Source organism: Malaclemys terrapin, chromosome 7, assembly GCF_027887155.1.
Source record: "Malaclemys terrapin pileata isolate rMalTer1 chromosome 7, rMalTer1.hap1, whole genome shotgun sequence".
Taxonomy (NCBI): Eukaryota; Metazoa; Chordata; order Testudines; family Emydidae; genus Malaclemys; species Malaclemys terrapin.
The window spans coordinates 27161020-27187525 of record NC_071511.1 but is presented as its reverse complement, the minus strand read 5'-3'; the positions used below and the strand labels follow the sequence as shown (position 1 = coordinate 27187525).

General features: G+C 42.9%; 1 protein-coding gene across 3 annotated transcripts in view; it reads left to right on the top strand.

The window, feature by feature from the left end:
* The window catches only part of CACNA2D3 (calcium voltage-gated channel auxiliary subunit alpha2delta 3), a 734213-nt gene that overhangs the window by 332869 nt on the left and 374838 nt on the right, over positions 1-26506 (top strand). For all 3 annotated transcript variants that reach the window (XM_054035781.1, XM_054035782.1, XM_054035783.1), the window contains exons 6-9: positions 3874-4005; positions 8152-8212; positions 8295-8445; positions 23230-23304. In XM_054035781.1, the coding sequence (XP_053891756.1) occupies positions 3874-4005; positions 8152-8212; positions 8295-8445; positions 23230-23304 (419 nt within the window). The remainder of the gene's footprint in view (positions 1-3873; positions 4006-8151; positions 8213-8294; positions 8446-23229; positions 23305-26506) is intronic.

Below are 26506 nucleotides of genomic sequence, written 5' to 3'. Positions count from 1 at the left end.
TCCTGGCCTCTTAGCAGTTGCTAGCACTTCAGGAGTACTGTGCTCAGTGGAATGTAGAGACTTGATTGAGGGGCATAGTGCAGGTAAGTTTTCTGCACCTCACTTTTCCTTGCCCATCACTGAAAGGGCTGAAGAGAGACTGGCCTAATATGTTTCCAAATAAGAGTGGCTGATGTATAAAGAGTCACCTTCAGGTCACTCTCAGAGTGTTGCTAACGGTACAGCCAGCATAATGAAAGTGCAACATGCAGGAAGGCAGTAAATCCTCTCTTGACAATCTAGCATTCATTTTAAAGGAGCTGATTGTCTTTTAAAGGGCATGGTAGATTTTTAATTGTTGCCTCTTACTTAAAATGCCCCGCTTAATGCACCTCTCCGTTTCTGATTAGTTTCAGGGTCACTGGATTAATGCTTTTAAGTGATCAGCCTTTGGATGTGTTGTGATTATTGATATTAATGTAATGCAGAAAATATGCTAAAACAGGCATGTGTGGGTAAAATTTTACCTGTTGTATCAGAATTTCCTGGTTTGTGGCAATACACACACACTCTCTCTCTCTCTCTCTCTCTCTCTCTCTCTTTCTCTCATTACAGCGATTACTTATTGTTAGCTCATCCTTAAGCAATCTATAGTTACAAGCATGGATATTTCAATATGTCTTAATTTATAAACATCACTTTCCCTTGGTACTTGCTATCTGCAGTGTTGTTTATTTTAAAATAATTTTTCAAATACTTACTCTCAGGGTTTCATATTATAACACTGAAACTTTGCAGCCTGGGCAAGTAAAGTTGTCTGGTGGCATGAAAATGGCCTCCCATATGTTGAACTTGAGCTCATATAGACTCCAAATGAAGCTGTGTTGAGTTTTATTCTGCTGGAATGAGTGGTGGTGTGATGTGAAGCCTTTGGGATAGGGTGGAGACAAGCAATAAGATTTTGGGGTCTCTGAGGAATGCAGGATAGAAGAAATCTGGTGAACCATTGAAATTGTATGATGTCATGTTTCTGGCATGAAATTGTGGATGTAAATTGTGAGGAAACCCCAAAATGCCTTTAAAATTAAAAGTCATAAAGCAGTGATGTCCGACCTCAGATTGGTTATTAGTTCTTCCTGTTGAAGGAAGGACCATGAAGGAGCTCAGATGCCAAGTTGAGAGCAAGTGCTTTGCATGCCCTCTGAAGAGAAGATCTCCCTTAAAATGCTCATAGAAAAGGAAATAAACCCTAAAGAACTGAAACTAAATTTTGTGTTTCAAGTGAGATTTTAACTCCTGACCACCTTAGCTATACTACTGCTGCAATGAGTCATTGAAACAGCTGTGCTGTTTAATAGTAATCTGGCTCCTCCAACAGAGCTAGCATGGTTTCAATGGGATTAGAATCACAATATTCAAGATACTGTTGGGCTATATGGTGGGATGAGAACATGGCTGAGATTTTAACACGTCACTTTTGTCATCTAATCACTAAATGCCATATTAGGACTGAACACAAGGTTTGCTTTCTTATTAGATTAGGATCGTATTTCTCCAAATTGATGTTTTATTTTTGTAGGTTAGGCAAGAATGATCCTGAATTTCAGGTCATGGTGTTTCAGGGAAACTTATTGGAGTAACTGTAAACTCGTGAACACCTGAGGTTTTCTTCTGTGCAGTATAATGACCTTTAGGCAACACCAACATTGTATAGTGACATGGGTTTACTTTCACATAGTAGATTTGTTGGAGAGAACTCAAATTTGTGTTTGGTATGTCTCTAGTTTGACAGGTTTTGATATTATATATAATATAATATTTCATTTTCTAGGACTAAATTTAACTCCACTAGACATGTTTTTAAAACAAAATCTGCTTTGTTGAGCTTGCTTTTTCAACAACCCGTCTATGTAAACCTAAATATTTAGATGAATGCAGAGTTCAAAGATGTGTAGCTGAGACATTTCCCTTTTTCTCCTGGTGTTTTTCTTTGATGAATGTAAGGATAGAAAACAATTTACCTTTTTTCCACTCCATTAAAATCACATTCTAAGCAATCTTCTGAAATCAATGCAGAGTGCCATTATTGTACAAGTCTGTGGAAGCATTATCTGAAACACTTGAACAAGTGGGTAGTTGTATGTGCTTTTTTTTTTTTTTTTTTTTAATTACAGCTCTGATTTAAGTTAACTTTATTTTTCTAGCGGAAGTGTTCTTTCAAATACTTGAACAAGTTGCGTGTGTGTTCATGCCTTTAAAAACAATACTACAACGCAGATTTTAAGTTAGCTTTGTTTTTTCTTTTTGAAACCATTGCCTTTAGGTGCAGGTTGTATTAGGAATATAGAGTGTCTTTCTTTAGCATGTCTCATTTCACAACCACATGTGATATCGAGCTCAAAAAACTTGGCTTTCAAATATATTAATTTAATTTTGCTTTGTCACTTTTATGACAAATAACCACTTTACATCATTCAAAAAGTACTAGGGTGTCTTAGGATTTTAAGTGTTATTAGTTGAATATACTATGCTGTATTAAAAGAAAAAACAAACATAATAAAAAAAAATCTTCTCACATGGAGAGTTTTAGTTTGCTTTCATGTACTATTCTGTTTATGGGAATAAAAAAAAACAGGTCAGTCAGTGTTGGAAAATCCAAGCTCCATGTTTTTTTATATAGTAATTAGTGCTATGCTGTGTTTGCTATGCATTTGTTTGTTTACGCTTACATGCTCCAGCAGGAAATGAAAGGCACTTCACTTTCTAATGTGCATGCTGAATAATATATATTATTATAAAGTAAAACATACATTAGACTCCATTGTACTAAAAAAAATACTACTATGCAGAGGGTCTCCCTCTAAAGATTTTAGCGAAGATAGGAGTGTTGGTGTGTAAGAGTACAACCTGGTGAAATAGAATCTGTCTTTTGACAGGGCTATTATGTATGTTATCCGCACAAATAAACTTTTAACATACAGTTAAAGTGACCATACTAAATTCAAAACATTCATACAGAATATATAAATAACATTATCCTGAAAAATCCCAAGCCTTAAAAGTATATAAATTACGAGTTAAAGTAATTAATAATCTGTTACCCTTACAGTACATTCATTCAGTAATAGTGATATGACCCTTCCTGTTATATATTCTAATTAACATATTTAACTCTCACCTATAAAGTATGTCTTGGAACTCTTACACAGATTAGTGATGTATATATTGAATCTTCTACACCTATGTATATGTTTCCACTAGGTAAAATACATAAATAGTGTTGAAAGTGTTTGTAAGTATGCCTGTAACTGCTTCAAAGCAACTTTATTAAGAAATGGAATGTTAGAGAGAGACAAAATAATCCCATCATGACTTCCTGCCACTTTATCCAATATTTGTGTTGTCATGTTGCATTAATACATGATGACATTGCATCATCATGACTCAATACCATTGTCCATTTATTGCAGTATCATGTTATAGTACATCATCACACCCATCTCTCCACACCTTGCTAGATGTTGGGAGGGTAGTTTGACTGGGAAGTGCATTTGCCCCTCACCCTTCTCTCTTGGCTACTGAAGGAAGTTTTCTTTCTCTTTGGAGTAGGTGTGTTTTGTGGGTCATCTCTTGAATGCTGGGAATTAAGGCTGGAGAAAATAGTTTCCAGAGGCCCATACACACCAAGTTAATAGGTGCTGAGACCCAGAAAGTCCTGGAGAAATACTCACTGAAACTGTGCTCTTCATAGGAGCCACATGTAGAGAGTGCCCTTGACTTATGAGCTAGAACTTGCAGTGGTTGCTTGCAATGGTTTCAGATACTGAATCAACCAAAGATGATATGGTGCAAGGGATTCTATCAACTGAGTGTCACTCTTCTTTATTTTTTCAGATCCAGCTATCGTAAATGGAGTCTTTTGGTCAGAATCCTTAAACAAGGTGTTTGTCGATAACTTTGACCGTGACCCTTCTCTCATATGGCAGTACTTTGGAAGTGCAAAGGGATTTTTTAGACAGTATCCAGGTATGCATATTAATTAAAATAAAATGAACAGGTGATATTGCTACAGGTTTCCATGAAAAAATTAGTGTTGCGGGTCCTGAATTTTGCAAGCACCCACAGATTCCATTAACTTAATTTAGAGTTCTCAGAGCAGTTCTTAAAAAAGCAAGGGCTATTAATATTTATTCCCTTTCCTCCCAATTAATATTTGTAATTGTGAAAAAATTGGGAATAGTCCAACAGCAAATATATTGTCACTTGCTTTTGCACATTTACCCAATTAAAGTGTGACATATATTGCAAATGCATGCAGTATCTTTGTGGGAACATATTGTATTAAGTGTATGCATCACTCCAGGGCAGGGATTGAATGTATGATTGTGTTCTGTTCTATGGGGGATGATTATCACAGCTCCTCCAAGTACCAAAACCGGGGTGTGTGTGGAGGGGTGATTAAGGTGAATCACTTAGGTTTTAAACACCTCTAGAGAGGTCCCACCTTTGGGGAGGCTCACATATACTAGTTCAAACTGGATTTTCCAGAGACCAACAGACAAAGCAGAGGCTTTTGGCATAAAAAGCTTGTGGTTAAACTGACTTGGGGCCTTCTTTCTAATCCAACGTATGGGCAGGATTCTTCAGTGCAACCCCCGCAGAAGGGTTGGAAAGACTTTGACTTACTAGGGCCCCATAAGACTAATGGGTGACCTCTGGTACTCTTTTGACATGTGTATAGGGACTTCTTTTGGTTTCTTACATGCTTTTTCTGTAATGCTGTTACCTTAAGAATAAAGGTGCTTGCTTAGAAGGAGTGGTGTGGTATCTTGTAACTGCTGGCAATACACTGCTCATAACCCTTGCAGAGAAAGTAAAACACAGGTGGTGGCTTATAGGCATATTGGCTTGCTGGGGATATCACAGTGTAAGGCAGGGAGATGTGCAGCCGTAAAACCCTGGGAAGGAGAGAGAGAGAAGCTGTTCTCCACCCAAGAGAGATGGCATTTGGGAGCCAGGAACCTTAAGTGGGTGCCCTCGAGGGAGCACCGAGGGTGAATTCAGGTGTTATTACCCTGAAACTGAAACACCATATTTTTGTACATTTACCCAATTTAGTGCATTTCGCTTACTGTTTACAAATTCCTTGTATTATGACAACCAGGAAATTGATACAACTGAATGTAAATTACAAAAGAAATTGAGCCAGTACTTGCAATTTTTGCCATTTCAAACTCCAAACCTATTTGCAAGGCCTACATTTTCTCACTGTGCATCTTGTCCATGTAGAAATTCAGAGCGAGTTGGCATAATTTCAAGATGAGATATCACTGGTTCTAGCAAATGCTGTACATGCATGCATGCTAGCACAGATATGTAACAAAGTGGGAGAGAAAGTTTGCAGAATTATAGGTATACTTATGTTTCTTGGTTAGAACAGGTAAGACCCGTGGGGCATTTTTCTGCATAGTGCTGTATCATATGAGATATTTAATTCTGCTGGATTTGAATTTTTAATAAAAAATGAAGTTTTAATTTTGCTTGGGAATTATGAAAATGTGACTTCAGGCAGAAGTTATGCCAACATTGCAACTGTAGAAATAGAACTCAGACAGCTAACAATAATGTAAAAAGCCTAATTTTGGAGTAGTAGAGCTGTTTCATATTGTGGTAAGTAAAAGTAATTACTACACATCTTTATTGCTATGCTAAATCAAATTAAATTAGCATTTTCCATGCTAATAATTTCCTCATTCATATGACTTAAAGCAGAGGTGGGCAAACTACAGCCCGTGGGCCACATCCGGCCTGTAGGACCCTCTTGCTTGGCCCCTGAGCTCCTGGCCCGGGAGGCTAGCCCCTGGCCCCTCCTCCACAGCCTCAGCTCACTCCGCCACCGCACAATGCTCTGGGCGGCGGAGCTACAAGCTCCTGGGGCAGCGCAGCTGCAGAACCCGGCCTGACCCGGTGCTCTGTGCTGCGCAGTGTGTGGCTGGCTCCCGCTGGGTGGCCTGGCTGTAGCGCCACCAGCCACTGGTGCTCCAGGCAGAGCGGTAAGGTGGCAGGGAGTGGGGGGGTTGGATCGAGGGCAGGGGTGTTCAGGGGGTGGTCAGGGGGTGGGATGGTCAGAGCAGGGTCCCAGGGGGGCAGTCAGGAAGGAGGGGGGGGCTGGATGGGGCAGCGGGGGGCAGTCAGGGGCAGGGGTTCTGGGGGCAGTCAGGGGGCAGGGAGAAGGGGTGGTTGGATGGTGCAGGGGTCCTGGGGAGGCAGTCAGGAAGGGGGGGGGGTTGGATGGGGAAGCGGGGGGCAGTCAGGGGCAGGGGTTTTGGGGGCAGTCAGGGGACAGGAAGAAGGAGTGGTTGGAGGGGGCAGGGGTTCCAGGGGGCAGTCAGGAAGGAGGGGTGGTTGGATGGGACAGAGGTCCCGGGGGGGCAGTCAGGAATGAGAGGAGAGGTTGGATGGGGCAGCAGAGGGCAGTCAAGGGCGGGGGTTCCTGGGGTAGTCAGGGGACCGGGAGCAGGGGGTGAATGGGGCAGGGGTCCTGGAGGGGCTGCCACAGAACAGGGGGGATTGGATGGGACAGGAGTCCCGGGTGGTTGTCAGGGGGCAAGAAGTGTGTGTGTGGGGCAAATAGGGGGCGGGGGCTGGGCCACACCTGGCTGTTTGGGAAGGCACAGCCTTCCCTAATCGGCCTTCCATACAATTTCTGAAACCCAATGCGGCCCTCGGGCCAAAAAGTTTGCCCACCCCTGACTTAAGGGGAGCCTCTCCCTGGTACTGTGAGACTCATCTCTCCCTGGGGTGAGATAAAAATGGGACATAAAGCAGAAAACCAGAAATCATGTCAAGTTCCACATATCAGATGACGGTTTCAAATACCTTCTCTGTAAGTTAATAGAGACGAGAATTGCCTTTGCTGTAAGGCATGAAAAACGTTCCTATAAGTTTCAAGGCATTAAAAAAATGCTTAGGGACACACTTAGGATGTTTCTGTGTCTCTGGCTATCTCTCTACTTGAAAAAAATTACATGAGGCACAAAAAGATAAGTAATTTCTGAACCTGAAATAGTGTGAGAAGATAAAAGAAGAGAATTCACCCTTCAGATCATTCAGATAGTACTCCGCTTGGGTATTCTGCTCTGTCTACAGATGCAATATTTCCTCTTCATTCATTCCTTTTTTTATTTTGCACTTTCTTGGCATCTTCTTTCTGATGCCATCTGATTATCTCAAAGGATTGTTTTAAGCATACATTGATGAACACCCATTAAACTACAACAGAATACAGGCTCTTACATAACACTCTGCTCTTGCATAGCACCAGATCCTGCTCCCATTAATTTCAATGACAAAGCTCCCATTGACTTCCCTAATTCAAGATCAGGCCACTAGTGAAACAGCTCTTTTAGTTGATTGGTTAGAGGCTGTTTTCTGGAGCCTAAAGTCTTCAATGTTTGTATATTTGTATGTGGTTGGCTGATGACTGACACATCTCTCTATATAGGTTTTAAATTATAGTTCAGATCCTTAAGATCCTTGACATTTCAATAGTGGAAATTCTAGCATTGTTATTTTAAGAGGATCCTTTATTGTGCTATGGATTGAATGCAAGTCCAGAAATATGTTGATTTAAAAACAGGGGGGACTGGCCTTTTGATGTTCTTTATTTGAAAGCTAGTATTATATTTCCTCTGACCCATGGGTCAGAAACAGTACCTCATCATAGTCAAGTGATCTGTGGCAAAATGTCTGAAACACAACCTGTGAGTGATGCCATCAAGCATGACAGTCCCTGGCAAGTTCAGTCATGGTAGAAAGAGTAATGGGGAAATGGACTTGATTAGCGTCATCACACTCTTGCCAACTACCATGGCTAAGCATAGCGAGGCTCTAGACACATTCTTTACTATGATGAACAGAATAGTGGTGAAGCAGCCTTCACCCTGCCATGGGCTGAAAGCAGCTGAGAAAGATGATTGTATTTCCCATGGTCCTAGTTCGTTAAAGTATTTTTCCAACTACTGCTATAGTTCTTTGTATGTGATATTTAAGCATGTCTGCTCAATCAATAAAATATTAGAATCCTTTAAATGCTACTTTCACCAGTAGCAAAGATACAGATTATCAACATTCTGATATATTGTAATCTAATCTTTTTTTTTTTTTAAACAGGAATTAAATGGGAACCAGATGAGAATGGAGTTATTGCATTTGACTGCAGAAATCGAAAATGGTAGGTAACAGTCAACCACCAATGTGTTTTTAAGAAATATAAAACAATATAAGATCAGTCTGCATTTTGCTTCTTGGTCTAGGTACATACAAGCAGCTACTTCTCCAAAAGACGTGGTTATTTTAGTTGATGTCAGTGGCAGCATGAAAGGACTCCGTCTGACAATTGCTAAGCAAACCGTATCATCTATTTTGGATACCCTTGGAGATGATGACTTTTTCAACATAATTGCTGTGAGTTTCTCTGTATTTTTCTTCCCTTCTTTTTCTAATTAATTGTTTTGTGTTGTATTCTTTGTCGTATTCTACATCCTGCCATGTACACCAATAAACTGAATTTAGAGGACAGGTATCGAGGACTGTGTAATGGCGTGCTATTTCACTGAACCTCAGTAATTGGACAGACTCTTTGCATTTCTTCCAAAGCAACTTTATTCCTTGCTTTCACTTAACATATTGAACATTCTCTGGACATATTCCCTCTTTGATCCCAACATGACTACTTTCTGTGTCAAACTGCAGAGTTTTCTGTATGTCATTCTGGGAGTTGCAATAATCACTGCCATAATAACCTAATGTGATTGCCTGAGTTGCAGCCAGCACAGCTCTGGTGTGTGACTTTATGCAGCTTTTTAATGCAATCTGTATGTTCAGCTTTCCCCCCCACCCAATTGATGCATTTTTCTCTGTTTTCCGTAGTAGAGTGAAAGCTAAGGAATGCTTTGCACATAAAAATAAGTTACAATAGGCTTGTAGTGTCAGAGCCCCTTTGTTAAGACTGCAACATACTCGCATCAAGTTTACAAAGATACCCTAAAGTTTTCAGTCTGAGATCTGAGGGGTGGTGTTTAGCCCCCAAGCCAATTGAGTTCCAGAACTGCTGGCTGCATAAGCAGAAAAGTCATGAAGCAAGTAAAGCAACATGCAGAACTCACTGCACTGTGTCATCTTGATCTGTGTATTATCACTGTGGATCTCATTTCACTTTTATTCTTAATAGCCATTGTTTTTCTGTACTTTTAAAGCAGCAACAAAATAATGGCAAATATGGCAATTCACATGTTACTCACCACCAACATTCTTTGATGGTCTGCAAAATTATATGTGAAAATTGGTATGTGATACTTATCCCCTGAGTTACCATAGTATACGTACGTGAGGACATACATTTACTATATACCCTATTCAAATTCTAGGTCAGTTTCCGATATGATCTTGTGATATGACATTATTTTGCAAGGAATAGAATGGGTGCAGCAAAGCTAAGCTGATGAGATGCATTATCAGTGTTACTAAAGATGATACATTAAATCATTAACAGCTGTCATTATTTCTGTGTAATGTGGCAGTTAATTTTCCACGGCACAGTAACTTTTTTAATTACAAGGTAAGAGCCTAATTCTGCAACCCTTAAACACAAAGGGACTACTCATGTGAGTAAAGGTGTCAGGAACAGGCACTAAAAGTTGGCTGCCTTTTCAACTTGTATATTGTGGCTGCCCTTGGCTTATAGCTTATACATGTTCCTTGCTGATAGCTTTAGAAATGCTTTATGTTAGTATCATAATATATCAAACCTAGGATTTTTTTAAAACTGTTAATTCAATATATGCTGAAGAGTTTATTCAGGTACAAGCAAGTGCACTTTATGTAGTACAAAATGTCCCCAGTAAGATGCAGATCTTTTTAGTCATTTTACATACAATAGTCCCTAAATATCCAAGCACTTACTATATTTTAACAGATAACAGGCAGTTAGTTCAGAATATCTTTCTTATTAATCTTTAATTACTCATTACATAATTAACAGAAACTCACAGAAGAGGAAGGCATAATTACATTCTGTACCAAGAAAGGTTTATTGTTCTTCAACAAAACTGTGATCAACTTAAATAATCTAAATAATGTTCTAAGTGGCAAAAATGTATCAACTAAAGAATTAAGATTTAAAGAGCCATATTTAGTCGGTAATCATGATGCTTATCAGTAGTTGTGTCAGTTATTGTAAATGATTCAGGAAGAAAAGTAGATGCTTTTCTTGAAAATAATTTTCTTAATGGAGAAACCCAATAGACCTATCTATCTAGAAAAATGTATAAAAAATAGTGACTTTGCAATAAAGCTATGATAGAGCACCTTACTTTAGTACAATAACCATACAGCTGCAAATTGCTTAACTTATTGTAGCAACTCTATACTTACTCTTTTATAATTCTAGAGTTTCTGCATGCTTGGTTTATTATAGGAACTCCAAAGATATTTAGAGATTGTATTATTGTTGTAACTATAGAGTTATTAAATGCTTCATTTAAGAGAGTGTAAATCACTTTTTAAACAGTTTTTATTTTAATTTGTAGGCATTTTATGATTTGAGCATAATATTTTTATACTACATTCTATACGATAGCCTCTTAGACACTACAAAATGGGCACAAACAGGGAGTTAGATATCAAGCTGCTTTGGTTTGTGCTTGCTGATTTTGGATCCACATTTATTTGTAGACACAAAACTGAATCCATTGATGATGATTTGTGTTAATGCTCAAGAGCCCTAGCCATGGACCACGACCCCTTGTACTAGACCCTGTGCAAACACAGAACCAAAAGAGCTTACAGTCTGTATAGAACAGGAAACAGCAGGTGGTACAGACAGACACATGGGGGAGTTCAAGGAAACAAGGAGAGAATGTTAGTCAGCATGATTGGCAGTGGCATCTCCACACACCAGTAGCTTAACTGTGTTTTCAAGTTTTTTATAGGCATCACAGAAAAGGAGAATTTTAAGGAGGGTTGTGAAGAAGGATAATAAAGTAGTTTTGCAGATGCTTATTGGCAGGGCCGCCCAGAGGATTCAGGGGGCCTGGGGCAAAGCAATTTCAGGGGCCCCTTCCATAAAAAGAAGTTGCAATACTATAGAATACTATATTCTCTGGGGGCCCCTGCAGGGCCTGGGGCCTGGGGCAAATTGCCCCACTTGCCTGCTCCCTCCCCTCCCCCCCCAGCAGCCCTGCTTATTGGGAGCTCCTCCCAAGCATGAGGGGCAGCATGGGAGAAAACACAAAGGTGCTTGCTTGAAAATGGAGGCTGGCATGTGAAAATTGGTATGTGATTCTTATCCCCCGAGTTACCATCGTATACGTACGTGAGGACATACATTTGCTGATGTACATACAGGGCTGATTGGACATAAGAGTCAACATCTCAGTAGTGAAAGAGCGATGATATATTGATGATCTCTAGAAAGTGAAGAGAAATAGCTTATATTTGATGCAACTGAGAAAGGGGGAACCAGTAAAGGATGCAAAGAGAGGGATGACATCGTCAATGTGATGGGCTAGGGAAATGATCTTTGTAGCAGTATTTTGAATGGATATGAGTAGGGTAAGATTATAATGTCAAGCCCAGAGAAAAGGATGTTGCAGTAATTGAGACGAGAGATGATGAGAGCCCGGACGAAATTTTTAACTGTATGGATGGATAGCAGAGGCCATATCTGAAAGATGTTGTTCAGAAAGAATCTGCAAGATTTACAGATAGCTTGGGTGTGGGCACTTAGAGAAAGAGATCCAAGTTGAAAACGATGCCTAGATAATGGTCCTGAGCAACTAGTGTCTGTAGTGATCCTAAAAGGAGGTAATGGGTAGAGCTTTTGGGGGAAAGATTAAAAGCACTGTTTAGCCATGTTGTACTTGACCTGATAGCTAGACTCCCATTAGGTAGGACATATCAGAGTGAAAGGCTGAGATTTTAGTTTGGGCAGAAGGAGATAGGTCTGCAGCAGAGTGGTAGATCTGTGAGTCACCAGCATAGAGATGGTAGTTGAATTTGTGAATAAGCTGGGGGGGGGGGGATCCTTGAGGAGGCCACTTAGGGATCTGGGGCAAAAATCAGTACTTGGTCCTGCTAGTGAAGGCAGGGGGCTGGACTCAATGACCTTTTGAGGTCCCTTCCAGTTCTATGAGATAGATATATCTCATGTATTATTATTATTACTCAGACGTAATGTGTAGCAGGATAAGAGAATGGGGGACTTAGAGATGTAAGGCAGAAGGGAGGCTGGGGCAGTTTCTGGAGAGGCAAGTGGGCTCAAGGGTGTTTTGGGGATTTTTTTAAGATGGGAGGGACTACTGTGCGCTTGTAATACAAATAGAAAGAGCTAGAGGAGAGTGAGAAGATGAGAATAGACACAAGGGTGATCAAGAGACGGGATGGGGTAATGGGAGCAAATGGAGAGGTTAGAGAGGGGAGCAGATGAGAAACATCTGTGTCTGTGACCGGAAAAGGAGGAGAGAGTTGCAGGAGGGAAAGGAAGAAGGGAAGAAGAGGCAGTGGGAGGGGGAAGGTCATGGTGTTTTTTATCAACTTTTTCTTGGAGGAAAAATGCAAGAACCTGTGTTGAGAGAGAGAAGTGGAGACAGGAGGAGGGGAAGGTTTGAGGACTGCATCAAAGATGATAAAAAGGTGTCTGGGATTAAGGGTATGGGATTCAATTAAGTTGGAAAAGTAGAATTGCTTAGTTAGGAAGATGGCAGAACTGGAAGGGAAGAGAATGAATTTGTAGTAGAGGAAGTCAGCCTGGCCATAGGATTTGTACCAATAACACTGCAGTATAAGAGCAGGAAGTGAAGAGGCATATATTGGGGGTGAGCCAGGAATCAGGCTTGGCAGGATGGATCTTGCAATGGGAGAAGTCCAAAAGAATCAAGCGGAGGAGTGTAAACCATGGAGAGAGTCAGCAACAGTATCAGTGAAAGAAAGTAAGATAAGGAAGGAAGGAGGGGGCTGAGAGCAGATGAAGGGCTAAAGCCTGACTAAAAATGAGTTGTGGTCACTATACATGAACATCATTAAAAATTCAGTTAATTGAAGTATGCATAAGATAGGATAGTGAAAAATATTTTAATAGACAGGGTATATATATGATATATACAGGGCTGGCTCCAGGCACCAGCCCAGCAAGCAGGTGCTTGCGGCGGCCAAGGGGAAGGACTGTTCAGCGGTAATTCGGCGGCAGGTCCCTCTTGGAGGGAAGCACCTGCCGCTGAATTCCCACTGAAGAAGAAAGCGGCGCGGTGGAGCTGCCACCAGAGTGCCGCTGATCGCAATTGTGATTGCGGCTTTTTTTTTTTTTTTTTTTCCGCCGCTTGGGGAGGCAAAAACCCTGGAGCTGGTCCTGGATATATATGGACTGTTTCATCTTTACTAAATTATTTTCTGAATATATCTGTGTATATAGAACATAAAAGAATCCAATGCAGGTCTTTCCAGAAAATAAACATAAAAAGATAATGTTAAAAATCGTTTTCGCTTTCATCGGTAGGTTATTGCAAAACCTATCCAAAATTGATGGACTAGATGATTGAATTACAAAAGTATTGTTGAAATATGAGAGTGGTTTTGTGCAGTCTAAGTTAAAATTTAAGGTCAGATCATCAGTGCATGAACAGAGATGTCTGCAACAACAAGAGAACAGACATATTTTTTCAATTTGCTTTGAAGTATAACTCTAAGTCATGCATTAAATTAACAATATTATCATAAAAACCAGAGTGCTAATTCTGTTCAATGCTGAAATTTGAAAAATACTTTTCAGAAGCATAAGCCATACATGAAATGAACAAAATATTAACTGGGATGAGATTGTTAAATCAATTTAAATGCCTCAGCCAAATGATTTTTAGCAAAGTTGATTAGAGGAGATCGTTATTGGTGAGTTCAAGGCACAGCAATAAGACCCCCGGTTTTTAATGTGCAGAATTTCCATTATAACCATATCAACAGAGTTTGTTGTGGTCGTTCAGAATTGCATCATTTGAAGCCCTTCTATTCATTCAGAGTAGATGAAGGGTGAAATTTGCTTCGGCCTGATTGAGTAAATCAGGCTTTGTGCCACTGAAGTGTAGATGGTTGGATTTCACTTCCACCAAACCTGAGCCAGCATGTAGGGTTGTAATACGTTTTCTCCTGCCTTTGAGCTGGTACAGTCACTACAGATTCTGTGCTACTTGTATAGAGTGATGGGAGAGAGGAATCATAGAAATAAAAAATTGCAGCTCCCTGGTTTGAGCCTATTGTTATGCTCCATATCAGGCTGTCCAGGGATCTTTGTGCAGTCCTAATCTGGGTGTAAATAGAATGGAAGGCCTCATCTTGGCTCAGTACAGCAGAGGTAAATTTCATTGTCTCTCTCTATGGATTTTGTTTTAGATCTGTTAAGAGAGGAATATGGAAACTGATTGAATGGAAGCTGCTTGCTTACCTCTGCTGGACACTCATCTCAAGCCATATTTTCAAACATTAATATTATGTGATCTTACAGCATAACAGTGCATACAGATTATAACAGACACATGTTTCTAGCCTCAGTTTCCACAAAAAGGAGCAGCTGTTGCAGAGGGATATACCAGGTTACATGTCTCTCTCTCTGAGTAAATGTTTCTGCTTAGAGTCAGTTAGTGATCAGCTGCTCGCCCATTTTACTTTGCTCCAGCAATGTTAAAAATTTAATTTGGGTTTGAACAATTTTTTTCATTTTAAATTGCCAGGGAGATAAGATCAGATTGAGATTTTAAAGGAGAAGTTGGGAAAGGATGGTGCAGGGGAAACTTTCTCTATTATATTTAGGGTCCTGCCAAATTCACGGCAATGAAAAATGCGTCACGGACCGTGAAATCTGGTCTCCCTCTGTGAAATCTGGTCTTTTGGGAGTTGGTCACAAGGTTATTTTAGGGGGGTTGCGATATTGCCACCCTTACTTCTGCGCTGCCTTCAGAGCTGGGCAGCAGAAGAGCGGCAGCTGTTGGCTGGGCGCCCAGCTCTCAAGGCAGCACCCTGCCAGCAGCAGTGTAGAAGTAGGGGAGACAATACCATACCATGCCACCCTTACTTCTGCACTGCTGCTGGCAGCAGCTCTGCCTTTAGAGCTGGGCTCCCAGCCAGCAACTGCTGTTCTCCATTTGCCCAGCTCTGAAGGCAGCACCGCTGCCAGCAGCACCACAGAAATAAGTGTAGCAATATCGCAACCCCCCGCTGCAATAACCTTGTGATCCCCCCAACTCCTTTTTGGACCCCTACAATTACAACACCCTGACATGTCAAATTTAAATAGCTGAAATCATGAAATTTATTATTTTTAAAACCCTATGACCATGCCATTGACCAAAATGGACCGTGAATTTGGTAGGGCCCTAATTATATCAGATGCCCATTTTAGGTGTGGTCGAGACAAGGAACACTAGTGGCTAGAGTATATGGATGTGGGAATATGTGACAGAAGAGAATATATTGAAAACATAATTGAAACTCAAGACTACTCAAAGCTTTCACCACAGAAGTTCCTCTTTTTACTTTAGACAGTTATTGTTGTGGTAGGGTATGTGAAAGTTAAGAGACAACTTTACATTGAATGAGGGAAACCTGGATTTTCTATGTCCTTGCTCAGTTAAGCATGAAGTTGTGCATTTCGTCAGGCAAGGTTGGTAAAGCAGACAATCGTAAGTCAGTTGATACAGGATCATTAATGTTATTGAGTGGTTTTGATTAATACCAAACTGTAGGTAACTAATTTTTTCTAGGTACTTGGTTCAAAGTTTTGTATGGCTCCTAATAATGGGAATTAGTGGCTTTTAGCACCTTTTGTAACTACCCTTCTTTCTTACAAGGGGGTTTTGTAGCTGTGGTTTGGCTTATGCCCCAGTAATGTGCAGTCTTGTCTTTATTTACACCCACTATACATATTTTATAAAAGCTGATTCTCATTCAATAATACACAGTCCCATGATGGGCTTCCCCTTCTGAGACCCTTTGCCAGTCCCCCAGGTGAACCCCTTTCAAGTAGCAAGCCCATGCTCCCACTTTTTTTTTGTCTGGGTCTCTGGATTGCATGTCCCTGATAGCCAGGAGGGTTTCCTCCTTCCCCCCAAACTCCCTATCTGACACAGGAGGAGTTGACCTGGTCTGTGAGACACACCAGAGGGGAAGGTCTAATTTGGAAAGGGATCTGGCCTGTCCCTGACTCACTGGGTGGGACAACAGAGATTGCGGAGATTGTTTTCCCTTTCCCCCATGCTGGCCAGTGATGAGGTTAGCTGAGTGAACGGCAGGTTTGTGCCACTAACAAAAGTGGCCAAACTGAGGACTGCCGTGAACCTCTCAGGCGAGCAAATCCGCCAGAAAGCGCAGGGTCCACCAAGGCGGAGGAGGAACTTTGTCACAGTGTGCATAGGAATCCTCAGAATGGATTGATATTGACTACATTAAAATAATGAGGAATGTATACACACTAGCTGCAGAACAGGGAATCACTGACCAGCTAGCACATGTCATTGATACAATAATCCAATTACTCTGTTACTCAGTTTGAATGCAGACTATAGCCACTGCAGTCAGTGAGTGTAGTTACTTGAGAGTTATACTAGTGTATAACTGACAACAGAATTTGGCACAATGCCTCCAGAAAAGTTTGGCACTGATCAAATTAAATACCCTGCCCTATGCACTAATGATCATGTAATTAATTAATGAGTGTTGGAGAGCACTGCAGTCAGTGTCCACATCAATGATGATGACTGACGTCCAAGAAGGAGAAGGCTGCAGGGGGTCTAGAGTTAGACAGAATATGAGAAAAAGGAGCAGTGTGAAGCTGAAGAGAATGTAGAGTAAATTCAGAGTCCCAACCAGACATGGACAATGCGGACTTGTAATGTGGGAAGAACCTTGTGTTAGCCGCACTTTTGCAATGAATCATTGTAAGACTCCTTTTATTCTCACTGAGATGGAGAGAGGCGGAGTGAGTACTTACATTAATCATGTGAAATTTTTTCTCTGAATACTTTTGGCTGAACTTGCTGTCCTCTTTCATTGGCTGTCATGGTTCTTCTACTGATTCACTTGGTATCTGTTGAGGGGTGAAACCAAGCAGAACTGGAGCATAAAGGCCTCCCCCTCCATCTTTTGGCTTCTGATACCTCTGCAGAAGAATAGACAGAAAAGGAAGAATAAGGGTAACATTCATGCTGTGAGACTAATACCCAGTTTTTAAAAGGTATTTTGGCATTCTCTGCTCTGGGTTGCAAGGCCTAAGGCTCAGATCACTGGTGGTTAGGACCCTAAATACTTTTGAGGCTTTCAGCCTAAGTGAATAAGGCCTTGTCTACACTACGAGAGTAGTTCGATTTTACTTAAATCGAATTTTTGGAATCGATATTGCAAAGTCGAACGTGTGTGTCCACACTAAGGACAGTAATTCGACTTTGTGAGTCCACACTAACGGGGAAAGCGTCGACATTGGAAGTGGTGCACTGTGGTCAGCTATCCCACAGTTCCCGGAGTCCCCGCTGCCCATTGGAATTCTGGGTGGAGCCGCAAATGCCTTCTGGGTAAAAAAAATGTGTCCAGGGTGCTTTTGGGTAACTGTCGTCATCCGTCCATCACTCCCGCCCTCCCTCCCTGAAAGCGCCGGCGGGAAATCAGTTCGCGCACTTTTCTAGTCAGTGACAGCGCGGACGCCACAGCACTGCGAGCATGGAGCCTGCTGCAACCATCACTGCAGTTGTGGCCGCTCTCAACGCCTCGCAACTTATCATACACCTTTCCCTGAGGCAGATGCAGAAAAGTCAGGCGAGGAGGCTACGTCAACGCGGTGATGGCCTGAAGTCTGAGAGTAGCACAGACCTCTCAGAAAGCAGGGGACCCAGCGCCGAGAACATCACGGTGGCAATGGGTCATGTTGATGCCGTGGAAAGGAGATTCTGGGCACGGGAAACAAGCACTGAGTGGTGGGACCGCATAGTGCTGCAGGTCTGGGATGAATCCCAGTGGCTGCGAAACTTTCGCATGCGGAAGGGAACTTTCCTGGAACTTTGTGAGTTGCTGTCCCCTGCCCTGAAGCGCAATGACACCCGGATGCGAGCAGCCCTGACTGTCCAGAAGCGAGTGGCCATAGCCCTGTGGAAGCTTGCAACGCCAGACAGCTACCGGTCAGTCGCGAACCAGTTTGGGGTGGGCAAATCTACCGTGGGGGTTGTTGTGATGCAAGTAGCCAAGGCAATCGTTGATGTACTGCTGCCAAAGGTAGTCACCCTGGGAAACGTGGAGGCGATCATAGATGGCTTCGCAGCGATGGGATTCCCAAACTGCGGTGGGGCCATAGATGGAACTCACATCCCTATCCTGGCACCGGAACACCAGGCCAGCCAGTACATTAACAGAAAGGGCTACTTTTCCATGGTGCTGCAAGCACTGGTGGACCACAGGGGACGTTTTACCAACATCTACGTGGGATGGCCGGGCAAGGTTCATGACGCTCGTGTTTTCAGGAACTCTGGTCTGTTTAGACGGCTGCAGCAAGGTATTTACTTCCCGGACCACAAAATAACTCTTGGGGATGTGGAGATGCCTATAGTCATCCTCGGGGACCCAGCCTACCCGCTAATGCCCTGGCTCATGAAGCCCTATACTGGCGCCCTGGACACTGAAAAAGAACTCTTCAACTACCGGCTGAGCAAGTGCAGAATGGTGGTGGAGTGTGCTTTTGGCCGTCTCAAGGGGAGATGGAGAAGCTTACTGACTCGCTGTGATCTCAGCGAAACCAATATCCCCATTGTTATTGCAGCTTGCTGTGTGCTCCACAATCTCTGTGAGAGCAAGGGGGAGACCTTTATGGCGGGGTGGGAGGTTGAGGAAAATAGCCTGGCTGCTGATTACTCACAGCCAGACAGCCGGGCGATTAGAAGAGACCAGCGGGAAGCGCTGTGCATCCGGAAGGCTTTGAAAGCAAAGTTCCTGAGTGAGCAGGGTAACCTGTGACTTTAAAGTTTGTGTATTGAGAAGCTAAACCTGCCCCCGTTTCTTTGCCCAGTTAATGTTGACTATCCTATCCAGTTACATACCCCCTTCACCCCACTTCCAACACACGTTTCAAAATAAAAATAGTTCTACTTTGTTAAAGCACACCGTTTTCTTTAATAATGTATTCGCGGGAATTTTTTAAAACTGGGACGCAGACTGTGGTGCGGAGCGGGTGTACTGTAGTGGCGCGAATGCAGCTTCTAAACTCAAGGATTGACAGGCTCCGCTGCGGTGGGATGGTTGTTTCAACGGAGCCTGTCACCCCTCCTGATAGGGACTGTGTGTATGGGGGGGTCTATGTGACTTTGTGGCAGGGGGAGGACGGTTACAGATCCCCTGCTGTGTGGCTCTGTGATCCTGCCTAAGGACCGCCGCTTAAGATCTGTAACTGCCCTCCCCTGCCACAAAGTCACAGAGCAACCCACCCCCCACCACATAACATGAAAACAACCTCCCAGACTAACCAGGGTAACTAGTCACTGCATCACTGCACTATGTATGTGCCCTGCTGCTGTGCCTGCCCCCGACTATATACCCTGCCAAAGGTGACTGTCCTGTCGAATTACCAACCCCCTATCCCCCCCTCCTCCAAAAGAACATGATGGAAACAGTAGTTAACAGAAACGTATTTTTTATTATCAACCAAACATGGAACTGGGAAAGTGAAACTTGGACGGGGGCTTGTGTCAGGCGGGAAGGAAAGAACTTGTCAAATTTGGGGGAATGAGAGCCTTCTGCTGCTCGAGCTCTCTGCAGGGGTGGAGTGAGAGTTAGCAGGGACTCTGCCGCCTCTCCTTCTGTGCACTTTGGGTGAGGGGAGTATGGGACTTGGTGGCGGGGGAGGGCGGTTAGAGATGGACTGCAGCGGGGCTCTGTCCTCCTGCCTCCGTTCCTGCAGAACATCCACAAGGCGCCGGAGCGTGTCCGTTTGCTCCCTCATTAGTCCAAGCAGGGTTTGAGTCGCCTGCTGGTCTTCCTGACGCCACCTCTCCTCCCGATCCATGTTGGCTTGGTGCATTCGGGTCAAGTTCTCCCGCCACTGGGTCTGCTGTGCTGCCTGGGCTCTGGAGCAGGCTATAAGCTCCGAGAACATGTCCTCCCGTGTCCTCTTCTTCTTATGCCTAATCCGCGCTAGCCTCTGGGAGTGTGATGACAGGCTAGGTTGTGAGACAGTCGCAGATGGGGCTGTGGGAATGGGAAAAAGGGAGTGAATTCCTCAGACAGATAAATGTAGTTGTGAACAAAGAACATAGTCTTTCTCTGTTAACAAGACCATGCACAGCACCTATCACATGCGCACTCAGCACAAGGTCGAATTCTCGGCCTTCGCATTCAGTGCCTGGGGTCTTCTACAGCACATTTGAGAAGCCTCTCAGGAGAACGGAATTTCTGTTGCAGGCAGACATGGTAAGCCGTAGACTTGTGGCAGCTTAAAACTTTAATATTAGCAATGGCCTCATTTCACATTGAAATCAATGTCGGTCCCTGCTGCCAGCAATTCGGCAAGCAGGAAGTCTGCTCCTGTCCCACACCCTCGCGGCTGTCCCCGGGAACGATCCCTTTCGGCTGCCCCTCTCCCGCCTCCACCGCGTGGCTGCAAACCAGCGGTTACAGTTCTGTAAAGGAACGGCAAAGCAGTCCCAACACTAACATTCCCCTACCTCATTCAAAGCAGGTCATCATGAGCGACATCACCCTCATGAGGATCTCTGACAGCGAGAAAGAGAGAATGCTCCGGGAAAGCCTGCAAAGACCAGGGCCGTATGCCGCCATGCTGTGCAGAGCAATGATTCCAGAGTACTTGATAGTCTCGTGGCGTGGCAACGTGTCCTACTACGGAGGACCCAATAAGGCCGCTCTCCCCAAGAACCTAATGCAGCGGATTTCCAATTACCTCCAGGAGAGCTTCCTCGAGATGTCACAGGAGGATTTCTGCTCCATCCCCGGACATATAGACCGCATTTTACTGTAGCTGCTGTAGCAGTGACTAACCAGTAGAGCGGCTTGGGCAGGACAATCATGCAAAACCGGACATTGCTAGATTTTTTTTCAATAGTTGCACTGCCCATGACTGAACCGTTAAGCTAATCAAACTAATCATGAGAAACCCATTTTTTAAATTGTTAATATTCCTGTTCTGTTACAAATAAATGTTTAGATTTTTACAACACTTACTGGCTGATCCTTCCCCAGATTCTGTGTCCGGGGTAACGGCTGGGGAGGGTTGGTAGGGGATCTCTGTAAGGGTGATGAAGAGATCCTGGCTGTCGGGGAAATCAGCGTTGTGAGCGCTGTCGACTGCCTCGTCCTCCTCATCTCCTTCCTCATCTTCCCCGTCCGCTAACATGTCCGAGGATCCAGCCGTGGACACTATCCCATCCTCAGAGTCCACGGTCACTGGTGGGGTAGTGGTGGCGGCCGCACCGAGGATGGAATGCAGTGCCTCGTAGAAACGGGATGTCTGGGGATGGGATCCGGAGCGTCCGTTTGCCTCTTTGGTCTTCTGGTAGCCTTGTCTCAGCTCCTTGATTTTCACGCGGCACTGCGTTACATCCCGGCTGTATCCTCTCTCTGCCATGTCTTTAGAGATCTTCTCGTAGATCTTTGCATTCCGTCTTTTGGATCGCAGCTCGGAAAGCACGGACTCATCGCCCCACACAGCGATGAGATCCAAGACTTCCCGATCAGTCCATGCTGGGGCCCTCTTTCTATTCTGAGATTGCACGGCCATCACTGCTGGAGAGCTCTGCATCGTTGCCAGTGCTGCTGAGCTCGCCACGATGTCCAGACAGGAAATGAGATTCAAACTGGCCAGACAGGAAAAGGAATTCAAATTCAAATTTTCCCGGGGCTTTTCCTGTGTGGCAGTTCAGAGCATCCGAGCTCGTACTGCTGTCCAGAGCGTCAACAGAGTGGTGCACTGTGGGATAGCTCCCGGAGCTATTAGCGTCGATTTCCATCCACACCTAGCCTAATTCGACATGGCCATGTCGAATTTAGCGCTACTCCCCTCGTCGGGGAGGAGTACAGAAGTCGAATTAAAGAGACCTCTATGTCGAACTAAATACCTTCGCGGTGTGGACGGGTGCAGGGTTAATTCGATGTAACGGCGCTAACTTCGACATAAACGCCTAGTGTAGACCAGGCCTTAGACATCTAAGTCCCATTTTCAAATGTTGAGGCACATACATCTCACTGGAAGTCAATGGGACTTTCTGTCCTCAATGTTTAGTTCACTTTTGAAAATGGGACTTAGGCCACGTTTACACTACAAAATTAAGTGGACCTAACTTACATTGGCATACGGCTGCCACAGTAATTACATCACTTGTGCATGTCTCTGCTTTGCTCCTTGTATCGGCAGTACATGTCCTCCAGGAGCACTTGTACAGATTGTCACTGTGTTGACCTAACTACATCGACCTTGACTCTACGCCGCACATAGAGGTGGAGTTCTTATGTCGGCTAGGTTGACATAAGCTGCCTTATGTCAACCTAGCTCTGTAGTGCAGACCATACCGTTGCCATCTAAATCACATAGGCCTTGCAGTAGTGAGTGGAGCAACACCTAATACCTTTTAAAACTCTGGGCCCAAGTGATGGAACCTAGTTTTACAAAGACTGCCAATCTCTGATTGATCACTTTCAAACATTTCCAGAATGGATTCAAATTCATAGAGCTTTGGCTCAGTTCCTACAATACCATCCCCCGAAAATGTGTCATGCCTTGACTCAAATATTTGTCAGTGTTTGCTCGAAATGAAGCAGAGGATTGGGAATTAAGGCTGGAACTGTATCAGCATTGAATTCTTAATACTATCCAGATTCCAACCTGGGAGGTTTTTCTGTTAGCCAGTTTTCCTAAGACTCAGAACATTTGTATCTTTTGCTATAGTATGGTTTATTTAATTATGTACAGTACTCACTAAACCTACCTGTATTCTGGCATTCAATCAAGTAGGTCCTCCCTTTTTAAAATTCCAGCCTTTGAAATACTAAGAATGATACGAAGAAGAAAAAAATCCCATGCCCAGTTTTTTTTTAAATGAATTGAATTCTATTGTTTTTACTTTATATGCATCTTTTTTTACTGTAGCGCTAAATCATTAAAATAAATTGTATCTTTCAAAGTCTTTAATTAAATTTTCCATCTTCCCACTCCCCCCACAGTATAATGAAGAACTTCACTATGTAGAACCGTGTCTGAATGGAACATTAGTACAAGCAGACAGAGCCAACAAAGAGGTAAGGAATGAGAGTAACAAAGCAAAAAGGATATAGGATGTGATGCATATCACTGTATTATAATGATCTTTTTAAAAATAACCAGATCCCATTATTAGAACTTATTACGTTAATTGTTCTTGTCCCATTTAAAAATAGTCTGTTATGTGACTCCGCAGGTAAGAAAAAAATGTTCGCTTAGTTACTTTGAGCAAATAAGCTTATTGGAATAATATATAAATAATTTCAATAGAAATTGCAGGGTATTAATAAAGTTTAGTCACTTTTTTTTCAAATTACACCATACGGGTTTAAATTGCTTTAAATTATAACTGTCTCACTGGTTCTCAAAAGTTACATAGAATCAGATACCATATTTATGCACAAAGAGGAATGTTAAAACAAAAATCTTTAAACAAATGAAAGCAACTGTAGTTTCTCTATGTAACACTGAAGTTTCAGCTTTACGTGCCAGATTGTCAAAAATTATAATAGTGGTGTTCTTCTAGAAAGTTCTCAAAACACTGTGCAAATTTCAAACGCAATCCTTCAGTCATTTCTCAGGGAACATTTATTTTGACTTCAGTAAGAGTTTTATTTGAATAAAGACTGTGGGATCAGACACTGTATAGGATATTTTGCCTACCATCTTAATGTATTCATCCCACACCAGCAAAGGTACACAATCATTCTTGGTAAGAGAAGGTAAAAAGAATTACGCCAATTGAAATTGTGGGGTTTTTTTTGTAGACAGGATGGTCAAAAGGAGCAAAATAATGGAAAATGGCCTGCAGCTAGTATAATGAAAAGTCAAGCTAAATAATGGAAAGAGTGGAGGGTGGGGCAGATTCCAAACAGTGAAATCAGTCAGGCAATGGAACAGTCGACCTCAAAAGTGTTCATGTCTGTATCAATTTGTGTAATATGTGCTATCCACAAGCAATAAAATTATTGCGTACAACTTTTTTTTTTGTGAGCTAGGCTAGGACTTTTGTTTTTCATTAAGGCCATTTTGACATCCACAGAAATTCAGCTATGACTTCATTGATCATAATTTTTAAAGAAAGAAAAGATGTAACATTCTAGCCAAATATTTGCAAACTTTCTTCTACATTTAGTAATAAGTGATGGATTTAAAAGTGACATTAAACCTGTTAAATTCAAGGAATTAAGGCTTTGCTAAAGGAAATGACTCAGAACTGCTATATTTAGACACCCATTCATAACAGAGAAGATGCAACAAGTACGATTAACCCGTTAAATTCATGTCAGAAAAGTTTGCATAAATGAGTTTAAGGGATTTGATTTTCAGAAAGTACTGAGCAGCCGTCCTCTGAAAAATCAGACCCCTTTTAAGGTATCTGAGGTTGGGCATCCACTAATCACTTCTGAATATCTTGGCCTATACCTCTTGGATTTTTGTTCCAAGCTGCTCACAAGATACAATGTGACTTATTCACAATAGTCTTTCAGGCCAGTTGGTTTCCAATCATTACCCTCATATTTGCCCCAGATATTCCTTGTCCCTTTGAAATCAGAAAATGGGGAGAAAAAGTGAGAACTGCCAAAAGCCAAGCAGAGCTGAACCTTGCAAAAGAAAATTAAAACCAATAATAAAAGATTCTTTAGTCATATAAGTTAAAAGAAAACAAGGAAAGAAGAAGGGGGACCACTAAGTAGTTAGGATGGGGTGGGCAAACTATGGCCCGCAGGCCACATCTGGCCCGTGGGACTGTCCTGCCTGACCCCCGAGCTCCTGGCCCGGGAGGTTAGCCTCCGGCCCCTCCCCTGCTGTCTCCTCTTCCCCACAGCCTCAGCTCACTCGCTCCACCGCCGGCGCAATGCTCTGGGTGGCAAGGCTCTGAGCTCGTGGTGCAGCGCAGCTGCAGAGCCCGGCCTGACCCAGTGCTCTGTGCTGCCTGGTGGTGGTGGCGGCGGCAGCATGGCCCGGCTTCAGCTGGTAAGTGTGGCTGTAGTGCCACCAGCCACCGGTGCTCCAGGCAGCGTGGTAAGTGGGCAGGGAGCAGAGGGCATTGGATAGAGGGCAGGGGAGTTTGCGGTGGTCATGCTAAAAGGTGAACTGTCAGACTGGACGGAGGTTACTGGTGGAGTTCCTCAAGGAATGATCTTGGGACCAATCTTATTTAACTTTTTCATTAATGATCTTGGCACAAAAAGTGAGACTATACTAGTAAAATTTGTGGATGGCACACAGGAGGTATCACACAAGAAGATTTGGATAACACTGAAAACTGAAGTAATAGAAATGGGATGAAATTTAATAATGCAAAGTCATCCTCTTAAGAACTAACAACAAGATATTTTTCTATAAATTGGGGATATGCTAGTTGGAAGCAATAGAGGAGGAAAAAGATCTGGGTGTATTGGACAGTCACAGGATGACTATAAACTGCCAATGTGATGCAGCCATGAAAAAGACTAATGCAATCCTAGGGTGCATCAGGTGAGGTATTTCCAGTAGAGACAGGAAGTATTATTACCATTATGCAAGGTGCTGGTGAGACCTCATCAGGAATACTGTGTGCAATTATGGTCTCCCATGTTTAAGAAAGATAAAATTCAAACTTGAATAGGTGCAGAGAGGGGCTATTAGGATGATCAGAGGAATGGAGAACATACCTTACAAGAGGAGACTTAAGAAGCTTGGCTTGTTTAGTCTAACAGAATGAAGGCTGAGGGGAGATATGATTGCTCTCTGTAAATACATCAGAGGGATAAACACCAGGGAATGACAGGAGTTCATAGAATCATATTAGAGGGTTGGAAGAGACCTCAGGAGGTCACCTAGTCCAACCCCCTGCTCAAAGCAGGACCAACCCCAACTAAATCATCCCAGACAGGGCTTTGTCTTTAAGTTCTTTAAGTTAGGGGCTGATGTTGGCAGAAGAACAAATGGATATAAGCTGGCCATCAGTAAGTCTAGGATTGAAATTAGAAAAAGATTTCTATTCATCAGAAAAGTGAAGTTTTGGAACAGCCTTCCAAGGGAAGTAGTGGGGCAAAAACTCTAACTTGTTTTAAGACTCAGATTGATAAGTTTATGGAGGGGATAGTATGATGAGATTGCCTGCAACGGCGTATGACCCATCCCTGACTGCTACTAGCAAATACCTCCAGTGGCCAGAAATGGGACACTAGACTGGGAGGTATCTGGCTGGTGTGTCTCACCCATATGCTCTGAGTCTAACTGATCACCATATTT